Source organism: Dermacentor andersoni, chromosome 2 (assembly GCF_023375885.2).
Source record: "Dermacentor andersoni chromosome 2, qqDerAnde1_hic_scaffold, whole genome shotgun sequence".
Taxonomy (NCBI): Eukaryota; Metazoa; Arthropoda; class Arachnida; order Ixodida; family Ixodidae; genus Dermacentor; species Dermacentor andersoni.
The window spans coordinates 21,710,975-21,726,292 of NC_092815.1; the positions used below are offsets into that span (position 1 = coordinate 21,710,975).

General features: G+C 39.8%; 1 protein-coding gene across 6 annotated transcripts in view; it reads left to right on the forward strand.

The window, feature by feature from the left end:
- Positions 1 to 15,318, forward strand: part of LOC126542781 (uncharacterized) — a 230,391-nt gene that overhangs the window by 107,948 nt on the left and 107,125 nt on the right. The window contains exon 5 of one of the 6 annotated variants that reach the window (XM_055077437.2): positions 6,837 to 7,222. The exons of 4 other annotated variants lie outside the window; for them this stretch is intronic. In XM_055077437.2, coding sequence (XP_054933412.1) covers positions 6,837 to 7,207 — 371 coding nt within the window. In that variant the 3' untranslated portion in view covers positions 7,208 to 7,222. Of the gene's footprint in view, positions 1 to 5,245; positions 7,223 to 15,318 lie in introns of those variants that run through there. One more of the 6 variants, XM_055077434.2, reaches the window with a different exon arrangement.

The following is a 15,318-nucleotide window of genomic DNA, read 5'->3' on the forward strand; positions in this document are numbered from 1 at the left end:
CATCAAATGTTTGCAGATAGCTGTGGTAAAAATGACAGTTTTATTTTCCAGCTGTTGCTGTTTCGTGTGTGATCAGTCAAAAACTATTTTTTCACTAAAAACTGAGTAAACAATGTCCTTTCACCATTACTGGTTTGTCTAGGCATGTTATTATGGTAGAAGTAGCTTTATAAACCCTCTTATGAAAACAGTTGTACTGAGGCCTATCAGTTATTTTCCATAGCCTTATACACAATACACATATACACATGATACGCACATTATACGCATAATAAGAACTGCACATCTATGATGTGCATGCATGGTGAATGGCGTTAAACATTTGAAGGCACACAGACAAATAAGCAGGGCAGGCTTTAGCACATAAGAAAAAATTATTTATGATGTACAAAAATCATTAGACAAATTTGTGAGGTGTTTCCTGGCTGAATGTTGCACATTGTGAACCCTTCATTCAATTGAGAAGAGTATTGGTAGAGATAACAAGCTTAAAAATCTGTCACGTCTATTCTGTGATCCAGCGCAGCAATCCACATTTCAAAATTTTTTCTGATTGGCCATTTGACACATATGAGACAAGCTGCAACACTTAAAACGTAAAACATTTGCATCAATATCCTCAAGTATAAACCAGGGACAAAGAATAGCTTACTCATCTTGTGATGTGAAGGTTTATATTGTGAAGACCTACATGGTAAGAAGTTGTTTTCATGAATATGCTAGAATCTGTACATAAATTTATGCAAGAACTGCTTAAAACAAAACAGAAAATGACATCCCTGGATTCAAATAACCTTACTGTAAAGAAAGTCATTGCTTTAAAATTGTGGATATATATGTCTTCACTGCTGTCATGCATGAAAGACTCGTGGAATGTGCTTTTGGTCATTGGAGTGGCAAAATTTTTCCACCATGTCTACACAGCATCATAATTTCAGACCCTGCTGTTTACAGGTACTTGTGCAGTGAGACTTGAAGACTTACTTATGAAACAAAACATTAGTGTCAAGGCTGATCATGCTTTGAAACATTGACCAAAATCCATAATTCTACATCTTTGACTTCATCAATGTCATGCTTCTAAAGGCTTGTATTGCAGTTAGTGAAGAAAATTCATGAATTCAAATTCTCTATGTACAGTTGTTTTCTCTGACATTTTTGTAACTTGTATGTCTTCGAACGTTTGATGCACCTCACCCTATAATTGTTACTTTTAAATTTACGAGCTTGCAATACATTAGAATGACATTGGTATAAGCGATACTGCATTGAAACTTACTGTGTGAGCACAGTTCCGTTAAAAAATTGTGTAAACAGTTAGCTTAGCTTGCAAGGTTTATTTATTATTTATGTTGCCCAGTAACTGTTCTGTTATTATGGTTGTTGAATATCTAGCTGTTTTGTATGTTTTGTTTTCTTAGGTTTCAACTTAAATTCTCAAAGCGGTGATATCACAGGCACCAAGCCTTTGATGGAGAAATGAGCTAAAAGCAGAAGTTTTCTCTGCCTAGAGGTAGCTTGCACAGGACACGTAAAAAAGGAAAAAAATATTGAGCTGGAAAAGTATAGTGTGGCAACTGGAGAAAAAAGAATAGATTTAGGAACTTAAGCAGAAAGCAGTAGGCTAGTGGATACGTTTCTGAAGCGTGTTAAAGGAAAAAATATGCACACCTTACACAGTTGCTTTAGAGCCACACTATTTTTAATAAAGCCATATGCCTTTTTGACCTGCTGTCAAAGTTCAGAACTCTCAGAAGTCATCCAACATAGCCAGAGAGAACTTCAAGCAGCTTGGCTTGCACAATGCTTGCTCTATTTCGTAACTGCATTTCTATGCAAGCTTGATTGACATGGGGACTCTAATATTGTTTTAAGCACATGCTGTTTTTGTTGCCTTTTGTACCGTGATGTGTGAAGGTAGCAGTGAATCTGCTAACTAAAGGTCATACAAGCATGTGCAGTTTGACACTGAGCATCTGATGCACATTGTAAATCTTCATAGTGCAGTCTCGCTTGTTCAGGTGGATATGCTTTGCTCGTATCATAATGTTGAGCCTGTTTGTACGTAGTGATTATCTTCTTTAAAGTGCAGTCCTATAGCTTTATGCACACTTGGCAGTGATTCAAACACACTGGAAAGTTAAAATATATTCTTAAAAGGTTTGCTGTGTGCACAATGCCACAGCCCACCAAATCTGTAAATGTCAGTCGCAGTGTAGTATAACTCTGCTTCATAAGCATCACTTTTTTTAAGCAGCAGTCAACTTTCGTTAGAGCTATTGGCTGATTATAATGGACATTTCAGCTGCCTGATGTATTGTTTTTTCTTATATGTGCTAGATCAGCTTTTTCTTTTTGAAGCTGTTGGGATCCCAGCATTATGCATGTGTAACAAAACAGTGTGTCACTCAATGCTGGCATACACCTGTCATGGCTGCATTACCAAGTGCCAGCTTGCGAGCCTTATGAACACTATTGTAATTGCTTGTGGAAGCTATAGTGCTGTCCTGATCATATAAGTGCAGCTAATACTGGTATGTTAATGTTAAATGTGTTATTCCTGATGCAGAATATCTTTTGCTATTGGCGCACTGTAATAAACACAGTAAATTAGCAACTCGTGGACTGTTTTTACCTTAAAGAGTTACATGTGACATGTGTGTTCTGCTAAGTGCTTAAGTCATGCAGTGCATGTTAATTGCAGTGAATATAGTTTTATTGCATAGTTCAATTTGTCAAAACACAATGATACAGATGAAGAGAATCTACTTACAGAAGTAGAAGGGCAGATAGGACTGCCTGTGCTAGCCTGCTCTAGCCTGCTATTCTATACTAGTAAAGGATGCGGCAGGAAAGAAAAAGTGATGAGAGGTGATGAAGAAAAAGAAATATATGTGCTGTGCAGAGGCATTACTTAAGTTATGAGTCCAGTTCAACGTCAAGTCTGATATATTGAAAAAGAAATTCCGTGCACGTTGTGTGCACAGGTAACATTCTTATCCTATTCATTTGATTTTACTACTGTGCCTGCTGTTAGCTTTACAACTTGTGCAAGGTTTGGGCTGTATAGACAAACATGACCTTCCACTCGCCTGGGCCCTGCATATGAAAATTGAGTAAAACGAGGCTGCACTTTGAATAAATGCATACTGTGGCTGTGGTTTGCCATACTGTTTAATGCAGTGTTCATGAGAACTATTTATCTTTTATTCATGCTTTTGCATGTCTTTGCTGCTAGTAGCCATCTGTAAAAAAAAATATCAGTGATCAGTGATGTTTTTCTCTCTCTCTCTGTCAAGTATTTAATAATCCTTTGCTGTGTTTCTTCGTAGCCCCATGACATCATCCTTGCAGCAGAACTGCATGCATCAACATCTTTTGCTAATGCATTTATTCCTGTGCTTATTTGCACAATGTAGTTTGCACTTCTGCTTTACGCAATAAACAATGAGTGCCTGTACTGATGTTTTGACTCATAATTTATGGTAGCTCTTATATGGACATATTTCATGTCACTTTGTGCTGGCATAATGCGCCCTTTTTTAGCTTTCTGTGTTCATTTTTCTTCAATGCAATGGATATGTGAAAAAGGAACCACTACTGTGTACTCAAACAAAGCTCATCACTATGGGTTGTCAAACATTGTTTCTTACAATGGGTCTGAAACTTGCAGACCATGGACTACATGCAGCTTGCTGACCTCTTGTTTGCATTCTGCATTGCTCACACAAGTATGTGGCACTTTCCCAGCTTTAATTACCTGGGCAATTTACCTGAACAAAGACACACTAAAACCTATTGCAATCTTTGTACGGTCTGGCATGGTATGAAGAGGCGGCATTGTTGACTGATTTAATAACTGTGCCATTGGGAGCTACTTTCAGCGTGTCTGTGATAAAGATTATTCCCTCTCTCCTTCCTTTTCAGTAACTTGCTGCAACCATCAGTTCTACTGTGAAACAGTATACAAAGGGGAAAGCATTAACAATGTCTTATTCATCATGCTGAAAGCATTGTGCAACAATGCAGTTACCAGATTGGTTGACACTTGTGCATTAGCTTTGATGCTATACCATAATACACTGAAAAATTGTGTTAACTTAATGTGGGTAATTTAATTGGTGTTGAAAACATGCCCATGTTTCCTTATGAAAAAGGAAGCCTGTTATCTTGAATGTGAATTATTTAAATGCATTGGTTAAATGCAAACCGCAATAAATGACTAGCTTTTACATCAAATGTGCTTATGCTGGTGTTGAAAGTGCCAACTTCAGTGAAATAGCCCTAGAAACACCTTCAAGCCACGAACCACCACAAACAGTGGTAAGTTTCGTTGCACAGCACTAAGCGAATATGTTGGCACATGTGGAAAAAAGTTCATTGTCACTTATTGAAACATGGCTGGTACTATAAGTGATGATATGAAAGTATGTGCAAATACTGGCACCTGTCTATCAGTAAGGTCATGCTAGCCAACGACTAAGGCTGTGAAAGTGTTGCCACGCCAAACGACATTTGATGCATTGTTCCAAAAGCCACTTGTTATGTTACTGCATGACAGAAATTGTAATGATGACGAGCTCCACAAGCTAGAACAAATCATGGCTGAAATGAAAATGTAACTTTTCATCATGTGCCAGAAAGGACTGCACAGTGCTTACTCATGAGCGTGATCAGTGTCAATTATGATGCAAGTTCTGCATATATATTTTTATTTGAAGATTCAGTAATTTGAGCCAATTTTGTTTCTGCCATCAAAGTTGAATAAACTGAGGTAGATATCATTACAAATGTGGCCTTAGGCACCATCACAAGTTTCATACCTCTAGGTTTTAGTCTTATAACGTATCCATCTATGACTACACGTTTGTACAGAATTTTTGTGGAAATGTCATACATGATTCTGTTATATAGTAATGTCCTAATTTTACCTTTTTTGCTGGACATATTGCTGCTTTTGTTTATGTGGGCAGTATGGCAGATGTTCTTATTTATTTATTTATCTTTTTATTCACATTTAAATTTAGAATAGCTTTAAATAGAATAAATGAACATAATGAATCAAGAAGTGTTTTTCTTCTGGTCTTGACATATGAAACTGCTTTGTTTCTTTTTTGTTTATGTTCTGTATTTCATGCCTTGCTTCTTTTAATGCTGAGGTAAGTCCATTTTTGCATATTTAGCATGTACTTACTGCAAATCTGCTCTCTTGTGGAACTGATAGCATTGTATCATTATTTTGCAGCACATAAGCTCCAGCTCCACCATCTGCTCAATTAGCATGCCATGAAAGTCAAGGACAGAAGATATGTGCCATTATACTGTGTGGCTGCTATTTCCATCCGGACTTCCCTGTCTCTGATGACCCTTTTGTCTTGACAGTATGTGTTGTAATGTGCGCAGATATGGTGCAAACGTCATTTCTTTACACACTTTTAAATGAATTTTCTAGCTTTTATCTGCCCGAATTCTCTTTTGTTAGCTGCAGTAGATCAATGTAGTCATGGTTGAGTCATTCCATACATTGTGGATATATCTGATAATGTTTTCATGAGGTACTGTGTTATCTGTATATTATTGCATCTGTGTTTAGAAAAACCACAATGTTTAGGGAAAATTGAGGTTTCAATTTATGATGCTTTAGCTTTGTGATGTTTTTTATTGACAAAAGTCCTATTTTTGGGGTCTCCAAAGTGAAATGTTTTATGCAGGCAGGAAGTGTGCTGTTTTTTGCTAAACCCTTTTTATAGATCGCTTACTGCATGACACATGGCAGCCTTTTGTTGATTTGCACACAGTGCTTTCATAAGAATTTTTCATTCAGCCTGTCACCACTTTTATGTTTATTTCTTGTTCACTCATAATCGGTAAACTTAAAGCAGATTCAAGACCTTTGGACATTTTTCTACAGCCATGTGACTTTCTTTTTCCTGGAAGAGCTCGCCCAGTATGGGGGGCGGGGGGGGGTAGTGGAGTGTGTGTGTAATGTGCCCTGTAATGTTGTGGAAGATAGCAACATGATTTCAATTTTTCTTGTGCTTTTAGGTGCATTCATTGCTGAATGGTCTGAATTAATGTTGATTTTGAGCCAGTCTTGCTATTTTTCCCTCAGTGTTGCTCGGTAGGGTACCTACTCATCATGCCTTGCAAGAAGAACCAGGGTTAATTCCTTTTGTGTGCCCACTTAGAAGGGGCCTCTTAAAAGAAAGCTGAAATAGTTTTGAAACTTACTAGCTGCAGCATTGCTTTGTTGTTGTTGTCTGTTGGCATAAAGGTTTCGGTGCAAGGTCAGCTTTATTTGAGTAATTTAACCACATATTTGCTGTGCACGCTAAGTTGAAAAAGCTGTACTTGCTGCATTTTCTGTGTGTGAGTGTTGCCTATAACAGGGACCAAGGTAGCTCTTGTAATTGTCTCAAAGAGGAGGAAGGGTTTGTCACTTATATCTCTGCATATTTCAGTGAGCACAGGATGGCCACAGGGATGCTGCACTGTGAAACAGCTGAAAACAAGAATGTGCCAAAATTTTATGAACTCACTTCAGTTATTCTCTAAAGATTCTTAACACTTTTCATTGCTTATAAGCGCATAGGATGGATATTGACAGCAGGTAGACAGAGTTTTCTGTACTCAGCTCAATGTTTGTGAAAAGTTCTTCAAAGAGTCTTGCTTTTGTTCTAGAAGTCTCCGCAACTACACTGCACTAACGCTATGCACACACACTGGGCCCTGTGAAAATGCTTCTTTCTCGTCTCTTCTGAAAGTGGTGCAAATAAATTGCTTCCTCCATGTTTTCTTTCTTCCTTCTTTTCCTGCTCCCCACCAACAAACCCCAGGTGGCGGCACAGTCGGAGCCAATGATCAGATGTCAAGTGTGGATGACTTCCTCAGCAAGTACAACTCGTACCTCCAGCAGCTGCAGTCACCATCTTCGGCTGAGGGCTCAGCACTACTGGCGGCAGCTCGGGCTGACAACACGTGCCCAATCTGCCTCAAGACGTACTCAACCAAACACAGCATGCGGCGCCACATGCTGATGCACAAGCCCTTCAATCGCCGATTTCAGTGTGATGTTTGTGGCAAGCTTTTCAACTGGCCCGGCAACTTGAAAACACACTTGCAGACCATTCACAACATGCGCGTGGTGGACTTCAAGTACCGCAAGTATCGCTTCCCTCTTCCTTCTGACATGAACAGCAAGTCGTAAAGTGGCTGAACACACGACCGTGCTGCAGGCATGTCGGGAGTTCACGCATGTGGCATGTATTGCTTGTAGCGTTATGAAGAGGGCGTGGGCTGTAGAAGAAGATCGTAGCCTTGTAGACGTAAGTGTAAAATTCGAAGTTGGAAAAGTGCATGCGGTATTGACGGTGCAACAGTGCTACACGTTGATGAGTTGGTACCTCTCCATAGGTATGACTTCGGCTTTAGGCGAATGGAGGAAGTGTGGAAGTGTCATTTGTGTGCCAAGCTTGGCTTGTGGCCATTAGTGAAATTGTCTGTTTGCTCCTTATTGTCAGGCACACTTTCTCTCGGTTTTTTACTTTTAAGTGATGTGCACGCAGGTGTTGAACTCTCTGTCAAATTCTCTTTTTTTTCTACATTGTGGTATACAGAGAGCAGTTTTATAGTTTCAAAGTGTCACAGGTAATATTTAAAATTACCTGGTGTTGAGATTGGCACTTATTTCTTTACATGAGGAAAACAAGCAGTCCAGCAAAAAAATTTCACATATGAGGGGCCCATTCTTCATGCTCTGTAGCTCATAACGCCCTCTTAGGTGGCATGGCCTAAGTGTAAGGACTATTCCCCAACCGCAGACAATTTTGTTTCCTTGGCCACCTCAGACCACAGCCTCTATACTTTTGCACACCACAAAGAAAGCTTCACTAGACACGGCCTCCCAGCTGCAGCCAGTTTAGTCCCACTGGCACTGCAGAATGTAGACCATTTAGGAAAGTTTAAATTTATGTCCTAGCGAAAACTAAGCAGGACTTCACAATTTGTGGTTACTTGCTTTTGATTGATTGGCAGCTTGCTTGATGAGGCCTGGAGGATGGCATAGAAGAGGAGGTTCTAGACGTGTGTTTCCACAGCTGTGTCTTAGACATAGTCTAAAATAAAGCAGAAGACAGCTCACTCTTTGAAATGGACTTGAGTCTGTGATGTCCTGAAGGAGCATAACAGAATGCTTGGTTGTAATTTTCATTTAGCCCCAAGTCATGTTCTGGAGAGAGCTTATATCACTGTGTTCTAATGAATTAGTACAGATAGAGCTAGTTATGTGCTTGGAAAGGTTGACAAAAAATGCTTTTTCTTGAGTTGTGCATGATGCATCGGGCTGTATATTTTTGTTTTTTCAAATAGTATAATGTGTACACAACAATTGTTTTTTTTATTCCTTTGCATGGACAATGGATACAGGGTGTCTTCCTAGCCTTTTTTCTGTTGATCCTTATGTGGCTTTTTTGCCTTCGCTTAGCTGTGTTTTGTTGCATATTAAGCATTCAAACAAATGTAGTGTACTTCACAGTAGCGTGCAAGTTTAGCAAGTTTTATGAATAGTTGCATTTTTTATGGCTACATTTGTTTAGTTATGCCTATCTTTAATTTTTATTGCACACTGTGGTATCTCTCTTCAAGGTTTCCATGATTTTCTGCCTGCACTTACATGTAGTGTGGTGCACTTTCTGTTATGCGGTATCAGGGTACATTTGTATACTTTATGAAATTTGTGTTCTCTTGAACTTTTTTTGTTCAGTGCTGATGTAATGTTCACATGCCTGCGTTCCTATGTATGTGTTCACCTTTGCTTCTGGGCAAGGTAGGAGAGGTCTAGTGTAGGAAAACAATATAATTATTTTCGTATTTTACATTGAAGTTGTAGCTTTAACTTATTTCAGGGACACAGGGTGTTTTATTAATTATTATTATTATTATTATATTATATTATCATTATTATTAATATTATTATTCTAGTTGTGTCACTATATATCCCCTTCAGTTGCTAAGTCTACAACTGTAGACACCAAAATAATGCCTGGGAATCACAAGCACTAATGAAAATAACAGCATTTAGGACAAGCTGCATACATCTTGGGGCACTTCTTGTCCAACCTATGCCACAAAATCAGTTAACATGCACTTAACATGCTCATGGTGAAGCTGTGTCAAGCCAAGTGGCCTTTTGCTTCACCTCAAGCTTCTGTGTCTGGTCATGTCTTGGGTTCTTGTCTGTCATATTTTAAAGTAACAGATTATATAAGGCAAATTTCTTAAATTAACCCATATATGCCTGAACTTGGGGAAATTAAGAAAAGTGATTTATTTTCCCGTAATAATTGCTTCTGGTACCTCAGAAAGTAGAATCAACCTTTTATTCAAAAAAAAAATTTTTCGAACTGCGTTTTTGTAGCCGTCCTACATATAGGACACTAGGCACATATACTACTCCTTTGAGTGGTACAATTTGAAACATTTCACATGGACTCCGATGTCGCATTTTTCACAACGTGTTGTGGTCTTCTCATGGCAATGAGCACACCTTGTTTGCTTCTCTTGAGGAATCACTGTGTGGTCAATGCGGTCAAATCGGCTTTGGGCTTCCAGTAAAGATTGCCGGCTTTTTCCACGCAATGGCTTGGTGCCATAACTCTTCATATACGACACCGCTATCGTCCTTCGAAATGTGAGGAGCTCTGTTTTGGTCGTTCCAATTCTGTACAACTGGAATGCATTATTCACACATGCATCAACCAGATATGTCAGGAGTGAAGAATACCACTTCTTTCCTCGAATGGCTGTGCGGTACTTTGAAATATTTTGGTCTAGTCTGTCAACTCATCCCATGTTGCCATTATAGCTCGAAATCAAGAACGGCTGCTCCACCGTAACTTTGGACTTGTTTTCTCTCGAATATCTTTTCACCATTTGTGTTGGCTCGACCCCGTGAGCATTTGAGACGACGGTCACTGTGCTGTTGTCCTTCCAGCGACATACAATAATTTCAGATTCAGCGTCGACTTTGTAATCGTAGAAGCCTCGATTCTTGCTTTTCATTTCTTTCTGTGTCAGGATGGGACAGTTTTCTATTCGGTTATCCCGCACGGTGCCTGTGCACTTGACACCCATTGACGAAAGCATTCTAACAAGTTTGAGACTTGAAAAGAAGTTGTCAAAGAACACATGAAAACAGTAATCAAGCCTTTCTTTCAACCTGGACACCATTTCTGTAACAACAGATCCTCCTAGACCAAGCTTGTTTTTATCATCCACATTGACGCCATACCTCCCTTGGTAGGGCTCAACAGAAAGCAAATAGCCCAATGGGGTGCAAATGCACCACAATTTATAGCCAAATCGGATTGGTTTCCCTTTCATAAACTGCTTGCATCCATGCTTTCCGAAGTACTCGCACATGCTTTCATCAATGCTGAAGCAGTCTAGTAATGGAGCATACAACAGAAACCGTTAATTCAAGAGCCTAAACAGTGGTCGCAGTTTTGTGAATTTGTCTTCTTGTACTAGGTTGTTGTTGTCAGCCACATGTAGGTTGGTGAAAATGGCTTCAAATCGGTCCCGCCTCATAGAGTTCGCGACGAGTTCATTATGAGAATCACGTGAGTTTTCCCACAACATGCGACGCCTTGGAACCGGCACATAGCCACTGAGAAGCAGAATGCCGAGAAAACATCTCATCTCACCTGCGTTCACGTTCAACAACCGATTCTTCTGTTGTGCATAGGTGTTGGTGTTTGCAACAAGCAGGTTGATGACTTCATCATCGAAAAATTTTTCAAATGCCTCTACTGGAGTTAGCGGTGCTCCTTCAGCGGAGTCTGAATCACACGAGTGGCGAGTTGGGAAACTCGCGTTCAAATCGCGTTTATCCCACTTGACACGTCGTTTCTGTTGCTTAGCTGGTGGCTCCTGGTCGTTCTCGTCCTCACTTGACTCTGAACAAGTGTCCAGAACTTCAGCATGAAGAGTGCTCCCCGGCAGATGGTCCATGCTGGTGCATTCTTCATCACCGCTTTCTTCATCTGTCACTGCCGCCGCGGGATTTTCGGGCGGAAGAATGGCCACCGTAGACTGTACATCTTCCCCAGCGTCAATCTGGTTTAGAATGTCGTTGAGCGTTTGCGGATCTCTTCTGCGGTAAAATGAACTGCAGGGAATCTTCTGACTGCAATTGGAAAAAAAAAAGTTTCTGCCATACGTCCATATGTATTTTACTATGCTACTTCAACGCTACGCGCGCGACGCATCGCGCGTTCCAGAGTGACACAACAGTGACCCCCGATCTGCCTAGCGTCCTACATATAGGACACCGCTGTTTGACAGATCGTAAACAAAAAAATGTTGCCTATACCACATTGACATTGTTTTCACAGCATATTCAATTACTCGGGAATAACTGACAAAAATCTCTAAAACATCAAAAATAATTTCAATTTATATTACTTACATTTTCTTTCTCGGCATGGCGTTCGTCGAAGCTCACGCGGAACGCCGATTTTGAAACTGCAAGCACGTGGCGAGCTGTGCTCCCACGCTAACCAAGACTTGCACGCGAGAAGGCCATAGCCTCAGAAACACCCCCTAGGGGGCGCTAGCTTTTTGACAAAAAAAAATTTTCGAGTTATTTGAAAAATTTCAGTGTCCTACATATAGGACACTAGGCATATATGGGTTAATGAGTGTTTTCCAAGAAAGCTGACCATGAGCTAGGCTATATTGCTGCCATGCATGAAAATGTTTTCAGAATTTAAGCGTGGAGTCCACATTTGCGGGCACAATAAAACCATTTAAGTAACTTGTTCTGATGATGCATTCTCTTCATGGTGTTGGAAATACAAGAAATGCATTAGAACTAAATTTCCAGCAGACAACTGGCAGCTGAAGGGGATGTTTTAGCTTCTCTTCTTTTGGAGTTGGTGCTTCCATGTGGTCCTTGCTCATGTGCTTGTCAGCTGTGACTTTGTCTTTCCTTAGCCCACTATTTAATCACTTGATCGGAGGGAGCCTCCTGCATGTTTCTGTTGCTTTGCTTTAAAGGTCACTACACGTGAGTTAGTTCATTTCACAGGGAACTTCCTCTTGAAGACATGGCAAAGAGGCACTGCCTCTATGCCTGAACACTTTGGCAGATTTTACTGCATCTACAAAAATGGCAAGGCTCAATGTGTCAGAGCTCCTAACAAAGTGCTGTTTTCTGTATTTAATTGTCATATAGTGCTTCATTAAGTTGGGTGCTTTAGGTATTCTCCCTTCAATGTTATCTCACATTGGACTAAATACTGCCTTTCCGATGATTACATCCTGGGCACAGGTTGCATTGGAAAGGTATCTCTTTTTTGTTGAAAGGCCTCGTTTTGTATCTCTTTAGAGCTCCAGATTTTAATCTTACTGGTATCCTTTAATGCTCTTCTTGTATTATTTTTCTTGCACTTGTCATTCTTTAATTTTTATGATGATGTGGTGCGTACAAGTTGAGCTCGATAGAGATTGTCCAGAATGTCATATGATCTTGCTGGCCATGTTATGCTAGAAAGAAAAATACTCTTTTCTCCCTCTGAGAGGTCAGCCTAACAAAGCATCAGCAGAGAAGCAACAAACCAAAATAAATTATGTTATCAGAACAAATCTTTAGAAAGCCAATTAAGTGCATTACAATGGAGACTTTGCCATAGTTTGCATGTTGTATAGTTTCCTCTAAAGCTGGTAAAGCACATTCTGTGCCAAAAGCTCCCAAATAGGTGCCTGTGAGACACTTTGTGCTTCCTGTAATGGCTTTCACTGGCGGGTTCACACAAATGTAGTGTTTTGTCATGTTTTTCAGACAATAATGCACCTGTTCTATGCAACTGGAAACAATTATTTTGTATGTACCACAATTGCTGCACTTAGAACTGGTTCAATGCAGATGGCATGTGCATTAGGATAATGCATTGCCTTAGAACTTGGCTTAGTCAAGGGCCAGTATATTTTATGTTGTGCAAGCACTACTGATGCAGTGAATTCTGGTTCAATGCCCGTCATTGAGATTCTGCAGAATTTCATCGGGCTGATTGACCACCAGCATCACAAGCTAGAATTGTGGTTCCCATATTACAAATCAATGAGAATTGAGAATGACTACAACAGTTCAACAAATAGTGTGCATTTTCATCTGCAAGCAGCAGCTATTTAGACCTGTCATGTCACTCTTTGTGTAGCCTTCCAGTAAGTGTCTGCGTCTTGTCACTGTAAAAAGTTGACATAGTAGCTTTTAGTAAAAAATACTCTATTTCATGCTAATGGATTGCCTTCTATTCCCTTCTTGAAGCAAAACAGTTGACTAACTTTATTGCCCGTATTTTCCACCCTCTAAGTAGGAAAATGAAGTGGAGGAAGGAAATTAACCCTGTGTGATGCTCACTGCTTTTACGATTTAAGCAGTACTGTCTTGTGTGGAGTATCACAGTTTATTTTTTATTAACGAGCTAAAGTGTGCATTTACTGGCTTCTTTTGGCCAAATAGCAAAGATCTGTTGCCTAATTTGAAATTAGTTCCCTGTTCATGTATAGTATTGAAACCAACCAAGTAAGGCCTGCAGTGCCTGGTTGGTGCTTGTGATTTGTAGTTTCTACTGACTGCTACCAGTGGAAATTCTCAAGACAAAGGTCCGACTGGGACCAAATGGTCACCATGAGTTTGCAGCATTCTTTCCCCCACTTAAAGGGAAGCATGTGTTTGCCACACAGAACTGTCCAGTCAGGCACAATAAGAGTGTCACATTGTTTTTAAGGTTGTTTACCTTTGGTGTGTTCAAGTATTCTTGAAGTTATTTGCGTAATTGTAATTACTCATACTTTCTCTTGTCTAAGGGGACATTCAAAATGTCTATGTAGATGAGAACTACATGTATGTTTCTCATTGCTCTCTTTATTGCATTTATGTATCTTCATGCAAATTGTTACATAGCTGTGACATGCATGTGTCCCTTTCAAACTGGTTTGATATATCAGGAGTTAAAGGTGAAAAGTTCTGTTTCATTTATTTTTTTTTATCTAATAATTTCAGAACTACGACTCCTGTTATTTAGGCGATCAGTAAAGATGAATTTGATGATGTTGCATAAAATTGCAACCAATAAACTGATTTTACCACAAGGTTCATAACGCTATCACTGTTGCAAAGGATATTGGATATAGTACCCCTAGTAGACTGAAGTGCAACTGTGACAAGAAGCAGTTCTCTCTCTCTCTCTTCTTCCTTTTTTCTTTTTTAGCCATACAAATTGGCTTAGCCCTTAAGATGAAAAAGTCTGACAAGGGAGACTAAAAAAATTCTATAGCAACAACTTGAAGAGACGCACCCTTCGATATACCCAAATAATTCCCTTCAAGAATGCACAGTGGCATTTTCCTCTGCATTTCCTTCAAGCTTGCCTTGAACTAAAGTATTGTAGGAAAGTGGGGAGGACTACTGGCATCATACTTCAGCAGGGCCAGCACACATGCACATCTAAAATAAGTTTGCACCAAAGGAAACAAGTCGTATTCCAAACGAGCCGCATGTGCCTAATGGTAGCATTGCAACTCTTCATGAAGAAATGAAAACCAGTAAGCTCGGCACATATTTCCAACATTCTCTAGTGTGCTCTAAGCTGAAGTTTCTTTTGCCTTTTTGTTTGCTTGACTGGCAAGGCAAACTTTCCAGTTCTTTGGTGTATAGGCCAGTCTTTCTTTGAGAGCATAGTTTGCCAGGGCAGTACTACTATCTGGAAAGATTAGCTTGATGGCACCTGTTGAAATTGGTTAGTAGGGCTCTGACAGTTTCATGCATTGTAATTGCACAAACAACGGCACCTGTGTAAGGTTGCATACAAACTGTTTACCCAGCAAATACAATGACATAGCCAGTGCAAACTTGGAAGGAATGTATGTGACAGCTGAGTGGAATGAGTAGTGCTTTTGTTCTTGGAGCAAACATACATTTACACATCTGCATTGTTTACACTTTGGCTTTTGCTTCAAGCGTGGGCTTCTTGTCAATGTGACGATATTCTAGCTGTGTGGGACAACAAGTTTGCAAACTTTGAAAACAGCCACTTGTTGGTCTGTGATGTCTTCCTTGTATATTTAACAAGATCCATGCTGGTACCGTGCCGTTCTCACAGGGCTCTCATATGGCCTACTTTGCAACACTTTCAGGAGAACTGCAGTACTCTTAACTATGCACTGGCATTTGTTATCATTGTCACCTCTACTGCGTGTAGTGCAAGTGAATTTCTCGTTATGTATATTCTGGCCCTTAGTTTTAAGCTTATCCTA